The 16,403-nt window shown below is 40.2% G+C and overlaps 1 protein-coding gene and 1 long non-coding RNA gene across 12 annotated transcripts in view; one reads left to right on the top strand and one right to left on the bottom strand.

Moving 5' to 3' along the window:
• Tep2 (Thioester-containing protein 2) overlaps positions 1–16,403 on the top strand; it is a 109,156-nt gene that overhangs the window by 23,603 nt on the left and 69,150 nt on the right. For 9 of the 11 annotated variants that reach the window (XM_073970093.1, XM_073970094.1, XM_073970086.1 and 6 more), the window contains exons 2-4: positions 1,089–2,444; positions 9,735–9,996; positions 10,068–10,335. In XM_073970093.1, coding sequence (XP_073826194.1) covers positions 1,089–2,444; positions 9,735–9,996; positions 10,068–10,335 — 1,886 coding nt within the window. Of the gene's footprint in view, positions 1–1,088; positions 2,445–9,734; positions 9,997–10,067; positions 10,336–14,676; positions 14,858–15,513; positions 15,617–16,403 lie in introns of all 11 variants that reach the window. The other 2 variants (XM_073970096.1, XM_073970090.1) reach the window with 2 other exon arrangements.
• LOC141394927 (uncharacterized) lies at positions 10,189–15,213 on the bottom strand. Its single transcript, XR_012410520.1, has 3 exons — positions 13,824–15,213; positions 12,333–13,663; positions 10,189–11,926 (listed from the first exon to the last, which is right to left on the bottom strand). It is a non-coding gene; the product is annotated as an uncharacterized lncRNA (long non-coding RNA).

The following is a 16,403-nucleotide window of genomic DNA, read 5'->3' as shown; positions in this document are numbered from 1 at the left end:
ACCTCCGACAAACTACAAATCCGCAACCAAACTCATGCTTTATGTCATGGCAGCTATAATACAGTGCGTCACCTTTAGGTGTTGTTGTGACGCCTTTCCCGTTCCATCGTATTTCCTGTATGGCAGTAATGTCGGCCTTGTACTTTTCAAGTACATCTGCCAATGCGTAAACTGCACCTTCTCTATAAAGAGTGAGAACATTCCAGGTGCAGATTCGCAGATCATGAGGGATTTTTTTGAGGGATTTGTTTTTCTTTTCTTTCGTTTTTTCATAGTAGGCTGTTTTTCTAGGGGAGGGTTACTAACCCGACGCCCAAATCCAAGTTTTTAACGTTCTTATGGGTGAACGCGCGGCACATCTTAACGGGTGTTAAAGGCAGTTCCCCAGGTGACACCACGGGACCAAGATAAATCCTGGGCTTTGACATGTTAAAGCCGATCAGGACCGTTGCTTGGTATCTTCCATCCCCTACGTCACCCCGCCCCTTCCGAAATTCAGTTTTTGTAGAGAAGATTAAAATTGAAAAAAGTAAGGTTAAACGTGGGCGTGGTCAAATTTTCTTTGCATAAAAACCTAAGTCGGTTTATGGCGAACATTTTTTTATTTATATAGATATAGCGTTTTTAAAGAAATAGGGTATAGGGAAAGTACTCCGCCCTTTCCGCAATTCAACTAAATTTGTAGCCTATTTTAACCAGGGGCCATGCCTGTACATTCCCTGGCAATTTCAGGAAAATCGGTTCAGTAGTTTTTGTAGAAATGATAAAAATTGATGATTGAAAAAAGTGGGCGTAAAAGTGAGCGTGGTCAAGTAGAGAGAGGTAACCCCCATAAGATCAATTCCTAAACAGTCCATGTGAACGTATACATGTTGTCATTACTTATACGCAACGGTGTGTCAAATGAAGTAATAAACCCTTCTTTCGGCTGTATTTAAATATAAGTTGCTTTACAACAAGATGGGGGAATAAAAAATATTGTTTTATCCAATATCGCTCAATAAACCCAAAATATTCATCCGAAACTGGGCTGGAAACTGATATGAAACGATAATTTTCTAAACGTATTTTTTTTACTATATTTACAGATTTTATACCATTGTGGCACCGGGTACCATACAACCGAATTATGAATATGATGTTAGTGTCACGTTACACGACAACCCAGAACCGGCAACAATAAAAATCGGCATATCGGGTAAAAAATTCAATGACAGCCAAACCGTAGAGGTAACAAATGGTGAGACTAAAATTGTACACTTTGATATACCGAATCTGGAGAGTGGTGATTATAAATTAGAAACTGAGGGAATTAAGGGATTAACCTTTAAAAACTCCACTGAATTGGTGTATAAAAGTGAAGGGCCCAAAGTGTACATACAAACAGATAAGGCCGTCTATAAGCCAGGCGATTTAGTGCAATATCGCATCTTGGCTTTGGATGAAAACACTAGACCGGCAAAATTGACAGAACCTTTAAATTTGGGCATACGTGATGGTGCTGGTAATCATATCAAACAGCTGAATGATATTCAAATGACCAAGGGTGTTTATGCTGGAGAATTTCAACTCTCCGAACAACCTGTTTTGGGCAATTGGGTAATTGATATTACCACCGGTAAGGAGAATAAACCAAAGACAGAGAAAAATTTCGAGGTAGCCAAATATGTGTTGCCCAAATTTAGTGTGGACATTGAAACCGCCAAAGATGTGGCTATCTATGATGGTGTCATTAAGATGACGATACGTTCCAAATACACCTATGGTAAGCCAGTCAAAGGCAAGGTCACTGTAAGCATTGCTTCCTCCCCACGAACCGAAGCAGCGGAGAAAACAATCGATGTTGATGGTAAAGGTCATTTAGAATTTGATTTGGTTAAAGATCTCAAACTTGACAGAGGTCAATTTGATGGCATGTCCAAACACCAATCCAGATATTATGGTTACCTACCACCGCTGGAGGTATTGGCTGTCGTGACCGAAGGTTATACTGGAAACTCACAAAATAAAACCACCTCCATTAATTTGGAACCGTCACGTTATCGCATCAATGTACCCGAAAATGTTTATGATTATGTTCCCAAAAAGCCCTTCGAAATTAAAGCCTTTGTTCAGAAATTAGATGGTTCGCCGGTACGTGATGCCAAATCGAAAGCTAAATTGAACATTAAAAGGCAAAGTTACTATTGGATGGCAGATGAAAAAGAAGGAAATAAAGCTGATTATGTTTATGAATCGGAAGTGAAAGATGACGGTTCGATTTTGTTTACTGTCACCATACCCGATGAAGGTTATTATGGCGATGTAACCATTGAATTTGAAGAGAAAACTCATTACTTACCTGGCATTCGTTCAAAGGAAGTAAAGAAAGACGATGAGAACAAGGATGGCAAGGTGAAGGAAGAATCATTTGGACCATTGAAAATTGTCAAGAAATCTGAAAGGTAAGTTTAAAAATTGAATTAAATTTAATGTGAGCGGGAGATTTTAAAATCTTTAGGGAAGCTTGGATTTTTTTGGAATACATTTCAGAGGCCAACGAAGGCTTAAGATAGTCTATTTAATAATTCGTGTTAATATGTATACATAGCAATTTAAGAACAGATTTTTCTTTGTCAGATGTTTAATATACATATAAAGAATAGACCGTCATCGTGTATTGACAGTATGTCCAGATGTTTTTGGTCTAGTACATAGCGATTTGGAAAATGATTAAAACAATGTGTCGTTTAAAATAGTCAGATTGGTGTTACCATTGTTCATAAGAGCGTATAAGTACTGTCGTTACTTATACACAACCATGGGCCACATCAGGTGTGTAAAGACAGTTTCAGTATACCTATAAAACAGATTAGTTTTTTTTTAGTTTTTTTCAACGACTTGGTTATGATTTATGATGGTTCCTCTTTAATCTCAATTTGACAGTGGTCTCCCCGAAGTGTAAACTGCAGGACTGCTTTGGGCACTTATTAAAGGTAATGAAATGGAATGTGTATGATAAACAGAGTTGTGCCAAAGGAACTATATGGAACTATATGGTTCACTTCGCAGTTCCAATGGCCCATATTCTTTATTTGAACAAACTGCGTATACTTAATATCACACGTTATATTTCATGATGTTACTCATACGTTTTGGAACTATTACAAGGTACTAGGAACTAGATTACCCAACTCTAATGATAAAACTTGAGTTTCGATCGAGAACTAATCCGTTTCAGTTAATTCTAACTTATGAACGACATAGCCGAAACTTTCAAGGAATTCCACATTTGATAACTTCTTCGGCTACCTCCCTTACAAAAACGTTTATATCTACATAAAACTATGTTTGATGAGGTTACGCTGACTGATCCGAAGAGATGCGCAAGTTATTTTAGTCGACCGTTTATCGGACACTGCGCGATTGACAGGGCTAAGAGTACTACGTCGCATTAAATCCCTTCCTACCCAGAAGAAGGAGCCACTACAATTCACAATGATGATTTGAATGTCATAAGGAAGGCTAAATCATCCAAAAAGTTGGGCCCTGATGGAATCTCCATGCTGGAACAGTTGAATGGTTCGTTCTAAACCAGTCGCTAGCCACACACGTCAATCCCGAAGTCTGGAAAATGGACCTGGTTATCATTCTACTGAAACTAGGCATTCTACTGAAAGTGAATCGTACAGACCGATCTCGCTTTTGCCGCCCGTAGCAAAGACTCTTGAGGCTTTACTCCTCCCCAGCTTCAGAAATTGTGTTCCACTTGCCGATAATCAGCATGATTTCCGTAAGCAGCACAGCACGCCACCTCCATAAATATTAGCCAAGGACTCAACCAGAGCTAGCCGTGCGAGAGGACAAAAAAGCCTTTGATACTGTCAAACACTCCACGCTGTTTGAGGACATTGAGCAGACAAACTTTCAGCCAAGTTTGAAACATTAAATAAACAATTATATTTGTGGACGTCAGTCGTAAGTGGAATTGAGGAACAAGAATAAAACAGGGTTGGGTGATATTCCCAGGGTGGGCTGATATCTCCAGAAACTCTACTTCTTCTGTATTCCTCCCCATCCAGACGGCATTGAGATCGCAACTTATGCTGATGATTGTACGATTTTGGCGTCAGTCCCCTCCCCTGATGTCATTTGTGAAAGATTGAACTCCTAGGAAACTCAGAGGAAACTCTTTTCATCGCAAGTGATGGTCGATAGGCCAATAACTCTATGGCCACTATGTTCTCCACATGTGCTGCAGAGGTGAACATTGAGCTCAATGTCATGATCGATGGTAGCAGAATTCCAATCAGTAATCGCGTCAATATTCTAGGGATCAGGTTCGACAGCATGTTCAAGTCATCTGCACATGTCGCAGCAGTATGCGACAAGCTGAGATGTAAGAACAAAGTCCTGAAATCCCTAGCCGGCAGCTCTTGGGGTGCATAATATGTGGTTTATACCAAACCATGGTATAGGTCCATTAACAGTTGTTATACCCTCAGCATTTATGCTAAAAATTTGCCTAATCGAAATAATGGTTTTAGACCCCAAGTATGTTTGGACAAAATGTGTTTCAGACAATTTGGAGTCGATTGAGCTATGTCCGTCCGTCTGTCTGGCTGGCTGGAACGCACGATAAGTCTCGAACGGATCAACCGATTCGGTCCAAAATTTGCCTTTCGTAATTTTTGTCCAAACTTAGTTTAAGTTCGAAGATGGGTTATATCGGTCCACTCCTTCCGGTACCTCCCCCACAAAAGTTTGAAAATGTTCGGAAAATTGGTATGTACGATAACTCTTGAAGGGATTAACCGATTCGGCCCATACTTTGCAAATCGTGAAATGTTTACCAGATTTAGATGTGGTTCCAATATGGACTCAATCGGTTCACTCCTTCTGATACCTCCCACACAAAATTTCGGATAAGTTCAGTTTAGGACCTGCTCTCGAATCGCTTTGATTTTTGTTGTAACAACTTGTATTCACTGTCCCCTATAAGACGGTACAAGTTTGATCAGGGCAAATCCATACTTCCTGAGAAAATAGCCTGAAAGTTGCAAAAAACCCCTTTAACACTGTGTGTTATGGTTGGAGCGCACGATAACTCTCGAACGGATCTGCCGGTTGGGACTAAAATTTGGCCTTAGTAACATGCATTCGCTGCCTCAATTACGATGGTAAAAGATTTTTCAGGGACAATTCCATACTTCTTGAGCAAACAGCCCGAAAGGTGTAAAAACCCCCTATGGCACCATATGTAGTGGCTGGAGACACACTTCTTTAATGGTCAATCCATTCCTTTAAGTATCTCTTCCGCAAAACTTTTGATCTTTAATCCTAATCAACATTTTTGCGGGTTCATACGCCAAAATTTTTAAAACCACCTAAATACATACGTTTTTGGAAAAAATTGTTTCAATATACACAGGCTGAGGGTATGTCTCTGTCGGCCGACTGATACTTTTTTACTTGTTATTCACGGTGCGCCTTAACTAATTTTAAATGGAAGGTGCTTACACCTGGGAAGTGTTTGCAGATTCTGAAACTACAATGCTCATAGATGAAAAATACCAAGAAACAAAAAAAAAAAAACGCCGGAGGGATTTTCATAAATCGCGATTTAAGTTCACATTTTTAGGGGTTCTTTAGGTTTTCACAATTTTGCTTGGAAAGCGCTAGTCCATGTAAATAGCCCTAAAGACAATGTTGTATCTGTGAAAATTCTCCACAAGATTGATCTTCATGATATTTTCGTAGGTTTTACCGTTTTGGAGATATGGAAGTTCAATTTGAGACAATGCACGGACTGTATCGCCTCCTTATAAAACAATGTCTTGAAAATGGTACAATCTAGGAAAAAAAATTCATCCAATCTTGTAGAGAATTTTCACAGCTTCAACATTTTCTTTAGTCTCATTTTGATATGACTTGCGGTTTCCAAGCTAAATCTTGAAGACTTAAGATAAAAACCTAAAAAATTTGAACTGAATCTCTATATCTCAAAAATGGTAAAAGCTACAAAAAAAAACTAAAGGTCAGTCTTGTAGAGAATTTTCACAGCTACAGCATTTTCTTTAGACTTTTAGACTCTTTAGACGATACGACTTGCGGTTTCCAAGCAAAATCGTGAAAACCTAAAAAACCCTAAAATTGTAAATTTTGATCGCGATTTATTTAAAAATCCCTCCGGAGATTTTTTTCTACTTTTTTATTTTTCTTATCTATGTACATTGCTGTTTCAGAATCCGCGAAATCTTCCCATGTGTAAGCAGTTGTCAGCAAAAGTTAGTTAAGGCGCACTGAGCATGATATTGTTTTATAAGGAGGCGATACAGTCCGTGCATTGTCTCAATTTGAACTTCTATATCTCAGAAACGGTAAAACCTACGAAAATATCATGAAGGTCAATCATGTGGAGAATTTTCAAAGCTACAACATGTTCTTTAGGGCGATTTACATAGGACTAGCGGTTTCCAAGCAAAATTGTGAAAACCTAAAAATCCCCTAAAAATGTGAACTTAAATCGCGATTTATTTGAAAAACCCTGTGGGGATTTTTTTGTTTTTTGATATATCTCATCTATGAGCATTGTAGTTTCGGAAACTGCAAAAACTTCCGACGTGTAAGCATCTTCCTTTTAAATTTGGTTAAGGCACACCGTGTATTTTTACACATTTTTTAAATATAAGATTAATTATTTACAATAGGCTTGATGTTGTCGGAGACTCGAAATAACAACCAACGTTGTTAAAACTCTCGTCGTAATGATAATTTCATTGCAAAGGGTTGATGAAAAGCATTGGTGGAAATGACATGCCAAAGCATTGGTGAAAATGCAATGTTAAAGCATCGGTGTAAATGACATGCTTTGGATCCAAAAATGAATAGCGTCTTTTGGTATCCACGCTCATATAAAATTCATCGATGAGGATGCTAAAAAGATGACATGCCAGATCACTTGCACCCATGATTGAATGGCGACTTTGACATCGAACAATTTGCTGGGTTACCATATCTTTGTCAATTACCCTATACGTTCAAAAGTATTCCAATTTGGTATTCCCGCAAAAGCTCATTCGGGTTTCTAAGATAACACTAACAGATATACGGTCCTCCGTTAAAATAGGAAGTAATCTCTGGGAACAGTTTATTCTTTTGGTAATAAATTTTTAGACAATTATACAACCATTCGTTTGATCTCTATAACATCCGGTTGGGCATTGACATTACGTATCGATCAATAAAAACAGTATCTTATGCTTTTGAGAAAGAAGGGAATCTGTTAATTGATTGAGAGAAAGATTCAGCGAAAGATCAACAGGCCACGAGCTGTATCGGTTGGGCCATATCAAAGAAATGAGCGATAATTAACCATCCAAAAAGGCGTAGAAATGCGGACTGCATGGCGGTGCACACAGAAGTGGGAGACAAAGGTTTCGATGAAAGAATCAAGCGGAAGACAAAATCAAACAAGTAAGAAAAACGTTATGTTCGGCCGGGCCAAACTTTTTATACCCTCCACCACGAACTGTATTGAAGTGAATTCAAAAATTTCGAAAATTGGGAGATATCGTCCTATGGGGGCTATATGAGGGCATTGACCTATACCGACAAATTTCAGGTGGAAAGTTGTATACCCCTAACGAAGACTAACTACCAAATTTCGGTCATTTCGGTGGGATATTGAGGTCACAACCTTCAAAATACCGAAAACGAGGAGTTACCGTTCTATATCAAAACGTGGACTTATGTAAACATTTTATGGTAGAAATGTTTCTTTGCCTCTGGAAACACAAAATACAAAGTTACAACCGATTCTGTGGTCAAACGGGACTAATACATTCAAAATATCGTAAAGTGACGCGTACTATATACGGGGTGTTACATGGGGGCTTTACCAAAACGTGGACCTATATAAACAAAATTTGGTAGAAATATGTTTTAGCCTCTGAAAAGACACAATACCAAATTACAACCGATTCGGTGGTCAAATGGGACAAATATCTTAAAAATTCCTTAAAACGACGACGCGTCACGCGTCACTTTGTAAGGGGGCTATACGAAAACGTGGACCTACAATACCAAAAGTCCTACGTACATATCGACGCCTCCAAACAATAGTATGCTAAGTCGACTTAGCATGTTTTCAAGTTCTTTGCATTTTAATATTTAACGTCCTTTAACCTAAATTCTGTCAAATTTTGGTAATAATCGGACAATCCGAACAAAAGTTATAAACAAATATTTACTTAGCATAGTACTGAAGGTCAAAGAAATTTCCAAATTTTTAGAGCTCGTCCTGCAAAACTCACTGTTCAGAATTAGCAAACTATTATTTGGAGGTGCCGAACGTCCTTTAACTTAAATTCTGTCAAATTTTAGTAATGATCGGTCAATCCGAACAGAAGTTATAAACAAATATTGACTTAGCATAGTACTGAAGTTCAAAAAAATTTCCACACTTTGAGAGCTTCTCCTGCAAAACTCACTTTTTAGACTTAGCATACTATTATTTGGAGGTGTCGATATAATAAATTTTACCACAATTTCATCCACTTACTTCAATCCGTTCGGACGCTAGAATGATTTCCACAGACGGACAGACAGACGGACGGACATGGCTATATCGATGTATAATTGCACGCTGATCAAGAATATATATAGTTTGTTGTGTCTACAATGATTATTTCGAGTAGTTACAAACGGAATGACAAACTTAATATACCCCCATCCTATGGTGGAGGGTTTAAAAACAGGATATTCCAAATTGTAAACGAAAAGCAACAAATGCAGAGGAGTGGAAATCTTTTCTTAGTCCGGCTGTAGAATTGTAGAGAGCCATATAATTAATAACGCTGTGCAACGAAATGGAGCTAAAATTCTGGGGCACGGAAAATTCGTCTTGGGGAAGAAAGGCCTTTGTGAGTTGTCAATGAGAGCCGTACCTAAAATTTTCTGAGCGAAATTTTTGCAGAAAATTTCGAAGCTGAAAAATGTCATCTTGTGGTACTTTTATAGCGGCTCTTAAAATAAAGGACGAAAAGGACATTGAAGGAAGCGAGTTAGAAGGTCGAAGTGCTCTACGAAAATAATCCCCATTCGATTTGACTGAAGACATGTAATCTCAAAAATAAGCTAAATCAACCGTGAACAAAGATATAACGCTAATTCCTGATGGCTTACAGGGTCTCTAGCAAAACTACATCACGCCATAACGTCGAAGTTCGACTCACAGCGGAATTCTTAATATACTCACCAAGGGCCTTCATCTCCAAAAGGAATTATCTCTGCCCCAAAATTTGTGTTCAAAGTGTAATCAGTAAGATTGTGTATCATTCAGCGTCGTCTTGAAAAGCAGTATAATCTTTGTAGGGATATCAAAGTCAGACATGGATTTGCGACGCCTTTCGTCGTATAGTCAGAGCTATCAGAAATGGCTATGTGGTCCACAAAAATGTCAAGGCAGATCAATATCAAGGCAATCTATTTGGGTTTGTGAAAATGTGTAGGTAGTTAATCGGGAAATCTGCTGGCGGTTGGTTCATTATCCGTGTCTTCGTCTTCGAAGAATTTGGAATTGTTTTCAGGGTCGCAAGGCTATCCCGACAATGACTGCCTTATTTATTACATTGTAATGAGTAAACCCCATTATTTTCACGACTTTACAATGGGTTATTCGGCAAATGTGGTTCGACAGTGACACAATTAAGGTTTGACCTATTTAATTTTCATGTTCTTTTTCTTATTTACAGCTTTCGCTTGGTTGATGATGTTGAGTTTGAGGTTAAATCCGATGATCCCATGCCATATTTTGTCTATGTCATTACGGGACGTGGTAAAATGTTGGAGCAAAAATATGTTGCCTTGCCAGAAAATACAAAATCCCATAAGGTAACCATTAAACCCACCTTTGACATGGTGCCCAATGCCAAAATCTATGCCTATTATGTGAGAAATGGTGAATTGAAATTCAATGAGGCCACAATTAATTTCAATGATGATTTTGAAAATAAGGTATGGAAATCAAAAAACCATTCCATGTTATCTACTGGAATAATTATATTTTTCTTTTTTATCCTTGTTAGATTGAAATAACTGCCCCCGAAGAAGCTAAACCCAGTGAAGAAGTAACGCTGAACATTAAAGCCGATCCTGATTCGTTTATTGGTTTAATGGGTGTCGATCAAAGTGTTCTCTTACTGAAATCTGGTAACGATTTAGATCCCAAGAGTATAAAATCCGATTTAAATTCTTATGAAACACGTACTCCATATATACGCGGATGGGGTGATTATCCTGGTAAGGAGTCGGGTTTGGTGACATTAACAAATGCCAATTATCCATATAACACAGGTAAGTCATAATATTATGAGATTTTTTTTTGTGTATACATATAACTTACTTAATGAGAGATGTTGTTATTAGGAGATAATTATAATTTAATATTTCTCCGATATGTGGTGTAATAAGTTTTGATGTCTGAAGGGGGCTAAGTAAACGAATATTTCATAACAATTCAAGGGGAATTATTATGTCAAGTCTCAAAAGGATGAACGTCCAATTATTTCCGCATTCTTTTAGAATGGTTTTTTAAATGCATTGGCCCTCTGGACTGCTCGAATTAACTTCAAGTTTTCGGAATGCATATAAAAGGAGGTGCCCCAACACCCTGGTCGTGTGTATTTCATTCAATACCATGTGGTAACTTCATCATACTCATTACTGCTTGGTAAAAAGACCCCTATGATGAACCGCATGAGGTTTAAAATTGATAACAAAAATATTTCCCACATCCTCCTTGCCATCCAAAGTTGCCAAAGACACTATATACCTAAAATGCACAACACGGGACCACAAACAATGTACATGCTGTCCTCACGGACTGCACAATAGGCCCACAGTGTCCGCGACAACGGACAATACAACACAAACAATGGACGAAGCCACCCTTACGGATGACCGGCATGACATCCTCACCAGGACACGACGCCGCACATCTCCAACTCCACCAACTCTCCTCCTCTTCCAACACTAACACGCCCAACTATAGAGATGATTATGTGGAGGTATTACCTCCAATAAGTATAGTCCTTCTCCTAACAAACACTTCACGTGTAAACCTACTTAAACAACTAAAAGTCCGTCCGTCTTCAAGTGCCCTACTGAAATCCCACCACACCCCTCCATACGTGATACCCATATTGACTAAATCTCTAATGTCATCATAGTACCGGCATTCCGTCAGTATATGCCGCCAGTCTTCAGCCATCCCACACCCACATAAATCTGTCCCGGACAGGTCTCTTGCATATAAAAATGCATTTAGAGAGCCATGCCCCGTCAGTAAGAATCCCAGACTCATGCTAAAGCCGAAGTCTGGGCGGTCCAGTACGAACGTAGCGTCACGAATAAATTCGTACGTCACCCTCCTTTTGTCACTGTCCGTCCACATAGTCCGCCACCTAACAGCGGCACGCTCCCGAAGGATTGCACTGCGCGGCCTAACATCCCCATCCACCAAATCAGAAGGCCCGAACCAATCATTCTCAGACAGTTGCAAGCCACGCTTCAGCTTGTACAGAACAGTCGTACATCTCGCTTCCAGGTCAAAGGGCAGGGCGCCAAGTAGCACCTGCATTGCGTCCGTAGACATAGTGCGACACACTGGCAGGCATGCTAACATTACCACTCGTTAACACTACAAGAGCTTCCTACGCCCAAAAGCAGATTCTGCTACGGCACACCCTACAGGTGCACCATATGTTGCACAGGCAACAAAAAGTCCACCATATATGGTGTGCACGAAACGCCTGCTCAAACCCCAGTCGGTCCGCAAAACCCTTCTGACCATACCAGCAACAGCAGTCAAATTATCCTTCAAACGATCAAAGTGCGGCGGGAAGTTCATTCTCTCAACCATCGTTATTCCAAGGTACTTGACTTGCTTGATATATCGTATGTCGTGGTCATCAAATCGAACGTGAGGAGGTCGACTGTGCGCTAATCTGCCTTTAAGCAGCATTACCTCAGTCTTCTCCCTAGACTCCTCAACACCCACTCGGTCACTCCAGTCCCCCAAGATGCCCATGGCCTCCTCAGCACGCCAGTCCAGTTCGACACGAGTCTCACCTTCGATCATGATGAGGAGATCATCAGCATACGCACAGATCATGAAAGTGGTCGCTAACTCCCGCAGCAGAGAATCCATCATGAGGTTCAAAATAAATAGACCACAGATAGACCTCTAAGGGCAGCCTCGCTCCACACCTGTCCAGACCGTCTGATTGGCTCCCACGACACAAGCCCTTCGTCCACTGAAATAACTCGATCAGAGAACAAACTCCCTGCACTTGATCTCAGACAGCTTAGCGAGCACGCCATCCCACGAAAGGAAGTCAAATGCGCCCTTAAAGTCTACAAATATGTCTAAGACATATTTGGCATTTGACCCGCTCAGACTGTTCCGCACATGCACCCACGCGTCCACCGTACCTCTACTCTCACGCCGCTGTACTCCCCAAGCCTTGCCACCATAATCCTCTCCAGCACTTCTCCAAGCACTGCGGGAAGGCTTATGGCCCGATACGAGCGAGGATTACTCCTTACCCGATCAGGCGACTTGAGGAGCACAGCGACGCGAGCATCCTTCCACGCACTCGGGAAGTACCCCTGGTTAATGCAACCACCAAGAACGGACTCAATACACTCAGGCATGACCTTCCAGATTGCTTTATGCATCCTTTCGGTCATACCGTCGATACCTGGCGATTTTCTACTCACCCAACTCCCACGCAAGTGGGGGAGGTGAATTAGTCTCCGACCTTAGGAAGAAAGACCCCAGCAAAATCCCAACGGTTCCCGCCCACCCCGAGACTGTCGACGTGGAGCCAAGACGCAACGCCTGTAGGTCAACCTGACGCTTAGATCCACCATGTCGGCACACACGGTATACCTTTCCCCAGGGATCATCCCTGTTGTCGTGTATGAATCTCCTCCAATCGTATTCTTTACGCCTAGATAGCTCGTCCTTGTGCGTCCTAAGAGCAGCAAGGAACTCAGCTTTACGCTGAGCCAGATCTTCCGCATTGGTTCGTCTCGCCTTTTGGTAACGCTTCCCCAGACGCGCGACTCTCCTCCGCATCAGACTCAGCTCACGGGTGCACAATTTGACCTTACTTGGCTTCACCAAACGGCGTCGGCCAAGGAGTACGTCATTGACGTCATTGACTTATCCACTCTTTCAACTTGCTGACCTGGCCATCCAACGTCAGTGCCCTGAAGTCCGCCAATGGCATAACTGCCTCCCTGACACAGTTTGCATAATGGTCCCAGTTTACGTCTCATTCCACCCAACCCCGGAAATGCTCTGTCGCCCTCGTCCGTCCCCGAGGTGTGACCATAATCCTTATGAGACTATGATCACTAATGCCCCAGTCTTCACTAATCTGCCAACTAAACTGATCAGTTGTCATTGCTGCCCCATTTGCAACCGTCACGTCAATGTCGCTTACACCAGAAGGCCCATCGAAGGTATACGGATCCGAGGGCTCATTTTAAACCACCAGGCTCCTCGCTAACACCCATTCGCTTAGCAACTCTCCTCTTTCGCGGTTCCGATGCCCAGATGTGTGGCTGGTCATCTTAGAGAGCCACAAAGAAGTGGTTGCATTTGCATCTAAACCTAGGATTAGCGGACAATTACCCGCAAGGAGTAGTACCGCATCCATATACACAAGAAAATGCTCCAGTGGTAAGCTCTTCTTTTTCGCGTTTCCGATGCCCAGATGTGTGGCTGGTCGTCTTAGAGAACCACAAAGAAGAGGTTGCATTTGAATCTAAACCTAGGATTAGCGGACAACTAACCGCAAGGAGTAGCACCGCATCCATATACCCAAGAAAAGGCTCCAGTGGTAAGCTAAATCTACAATAGATGCTAGCCAACAACACCTTTCCGCCCGCCCACTCAACGGACAGACAAACCCCCCATTGGCTACTTAAAAGAACGGTACAGTCCATGTTACTGTCCCCCACAACTATAGCAGAGTTACAATTCTGGTCCTTAAAGACCCGCATACCCCCCGGCAATCTCCTCACACAACCATCACTACAGTAAGGTTCCGGCAAAACAGCTACGGAAGAGTCTAAGTTTAAGTCACGCTCGCAGACCCCTGGCCGTTGTATTGAACAACCTGCATCATCAATGTCTTGCGTTCGCCCTCGCAACCAAGTACGCAAGCACCATGGACATCATAAGATGTCCTGCAGGGAGCCCTAAGAACGCACAGTTCCAGCAATTGATGGGATTCGGGCACATCGAAGTAGCACCCCATCTGCGATATCTTGACTCGAATATTTGGAGAAACTAGAAATGGGCGGAACCTGCCCCGCCTACTTTGGTTACTTTCCGATGTAAACTTTAAAAAGCCGATACATGTGTCTCATAGTTTTAGCTCTACTTTCATAATCTACTCGGGTTTTCTTGTCATTTTTTGTTGTTGTCGCACAGTGTTATTATTAATTAAATATTCCCACAAAAGTATTGGCCTTGACGAATCTCCTGTTAACGTTTCCCCGGCTCTCTGTCCCTTCTTTTAAAATCGAACATTATTACACCACTATCCTTGAATAGAATTTAAGTTGTTATTTTAAAAAATTACCACCCTAAACCGAAAACAAAACAAATTTCTGCCGAAGAGCCCATACCTGAGGCTGGAGAAGATTATTTAGGAGATGCACCCATAGCCTATGAAGATGAGGCAATATTTTTTGAAACTGCAAGAGAAACAGAAGAAGAAGAAAATCACGATGACGGCAGCGATAAACTAAAAATTCGCAAAGATTTTCAAGAAACTTGGATTTATAATAATGAACTTAGGTTGGTTGGTTCCGAAACAAAAAAAAAAAAAAAACACAAAACGAAACATATCCAGCACTTTCTAGCTGCGACTACATACTTATAAAAACTGGTTTCCGGCGTTTGTTGTTTTTCTTTCACTCTCTTTTGGATTTGGGGATGTGAGCAGGGGTGTTGGTAATGCTAAAAGCCATCAAGTGATATTACTAAAACAAAAGAACTACAACAACAACAACATATACAATAACTGGAACTAATCTTGAAATTCTTTAAGATGTATTTATTTATCGCTTCCTAATCCAATCATAAACAAAACTAATGGATGAAACAAAGATGATGTTAATAAAAAGAAATAAGTTTGAAAAAAGAAAAAAAAATGGAAGAATTCAACAAATAGCAGAATTTGTTTCTAAAAATTTATAATAAAAAAATTTCAAATATTTATAATCGATTACAGCGTATGAATTATGTAAATCTCGCAGAAATTATTTCACACCAAATAGAATGAACCAACAATGCGTGTGATAGTAATCCCCTGTTATTTCTTAGCACATTATGTTCATTTGTTTATATGCTCAATAAAAATTAAATGTTAAAAAAAACATATGCCTATATTTCCTCATTTAACAATTAATCTCTATTAAACATTCCGCATTGTTAAAAAAACTTTTCTTTAGATCTAGTTTATTATGGACGACCTCATGGAGTTCATGGACCACCAGGTCCAACAATGATTCGTAAAGAATTTATTGAAACATGGATATTTGATAGCAAGAATAAGTACGACAAAATTATTAAACAAAATATTTACTTTAAATCTATTATTCGCAAGAAGCTTATGAAAAAAATTCTGCATCAGTGCTTGCTGAGGTGTTGGTAAATTAGAGTATATTTCGTTCATCATTCTTCTTTGAGATTTGAAAAAAAAATCATAGAGAGGGAGAGGGGGAGGCAAAACTTCTCTTTTCATACTTTTTGGAAAATTTAAATATTCAGTTACCAAAATCGTTACCTAGAGAGACTCTCGGTGGAATATTTCTGTGAAAAAATCTTTACACATCTTTCGTCTCACGGAAGGGGTATTTTGATTCTGTTTTCAGAAAGGCTTCAAAACTTCTTCAAAAGGCGTTTGTTGCAAATTCATACAGAAATGTTAGCCATAAATTTTACTATGAATACATCAAAAATCATTTGTTAACCAAAACTGCGGAAATAGAAGAAACAAAAGTCGTGTTGACCAGTGTAATCAACAATATGTGTGGGCGCCAGTCGTTTGTGAAAATCAAAAATGAGAACTCTATGACCCGTCGAGTGAAACAGGAAGTTCCCCAAGGTGGGGGATATCTGCGGCCTCAACTTTTCTGAAATTCCACACCCTCCAGATTGTATCGTCAATGACATACCACAGTGCGTCTTAACTAAATTTAAATGAAACGTGCTCACACCTGAGAAGTTTTTTGCGGTTTCTGAAACAACAATGTTCATAGATGAGAAAAATCAAAAAAAAACAAAACAGATCGCCGGAGGGATTTTCAAATAAATGGCGGACAAAGTTCACATTTTTAGG

The sequence above is a fragment of the Musca autumnalis genome, unplaced genomic scaffold (assembly GCF_047663935.1).
Source record: "Musca autumnalis isolate F117 unplaced genomic scaffold, ASM4766393v1 scaffold_2, whole genome shotgun sequence".
In the NCBI taxonomy this organism is placed as follows: domain Eukaryota; kingdom Metazoa; phylum Arthropoda; class Insecta; order Diptera; family Muscidae; genus Musca; species Musca autumnalis.
This window is presented reverse-complemented; position numbering and strand designations above follow the sequence as displayed.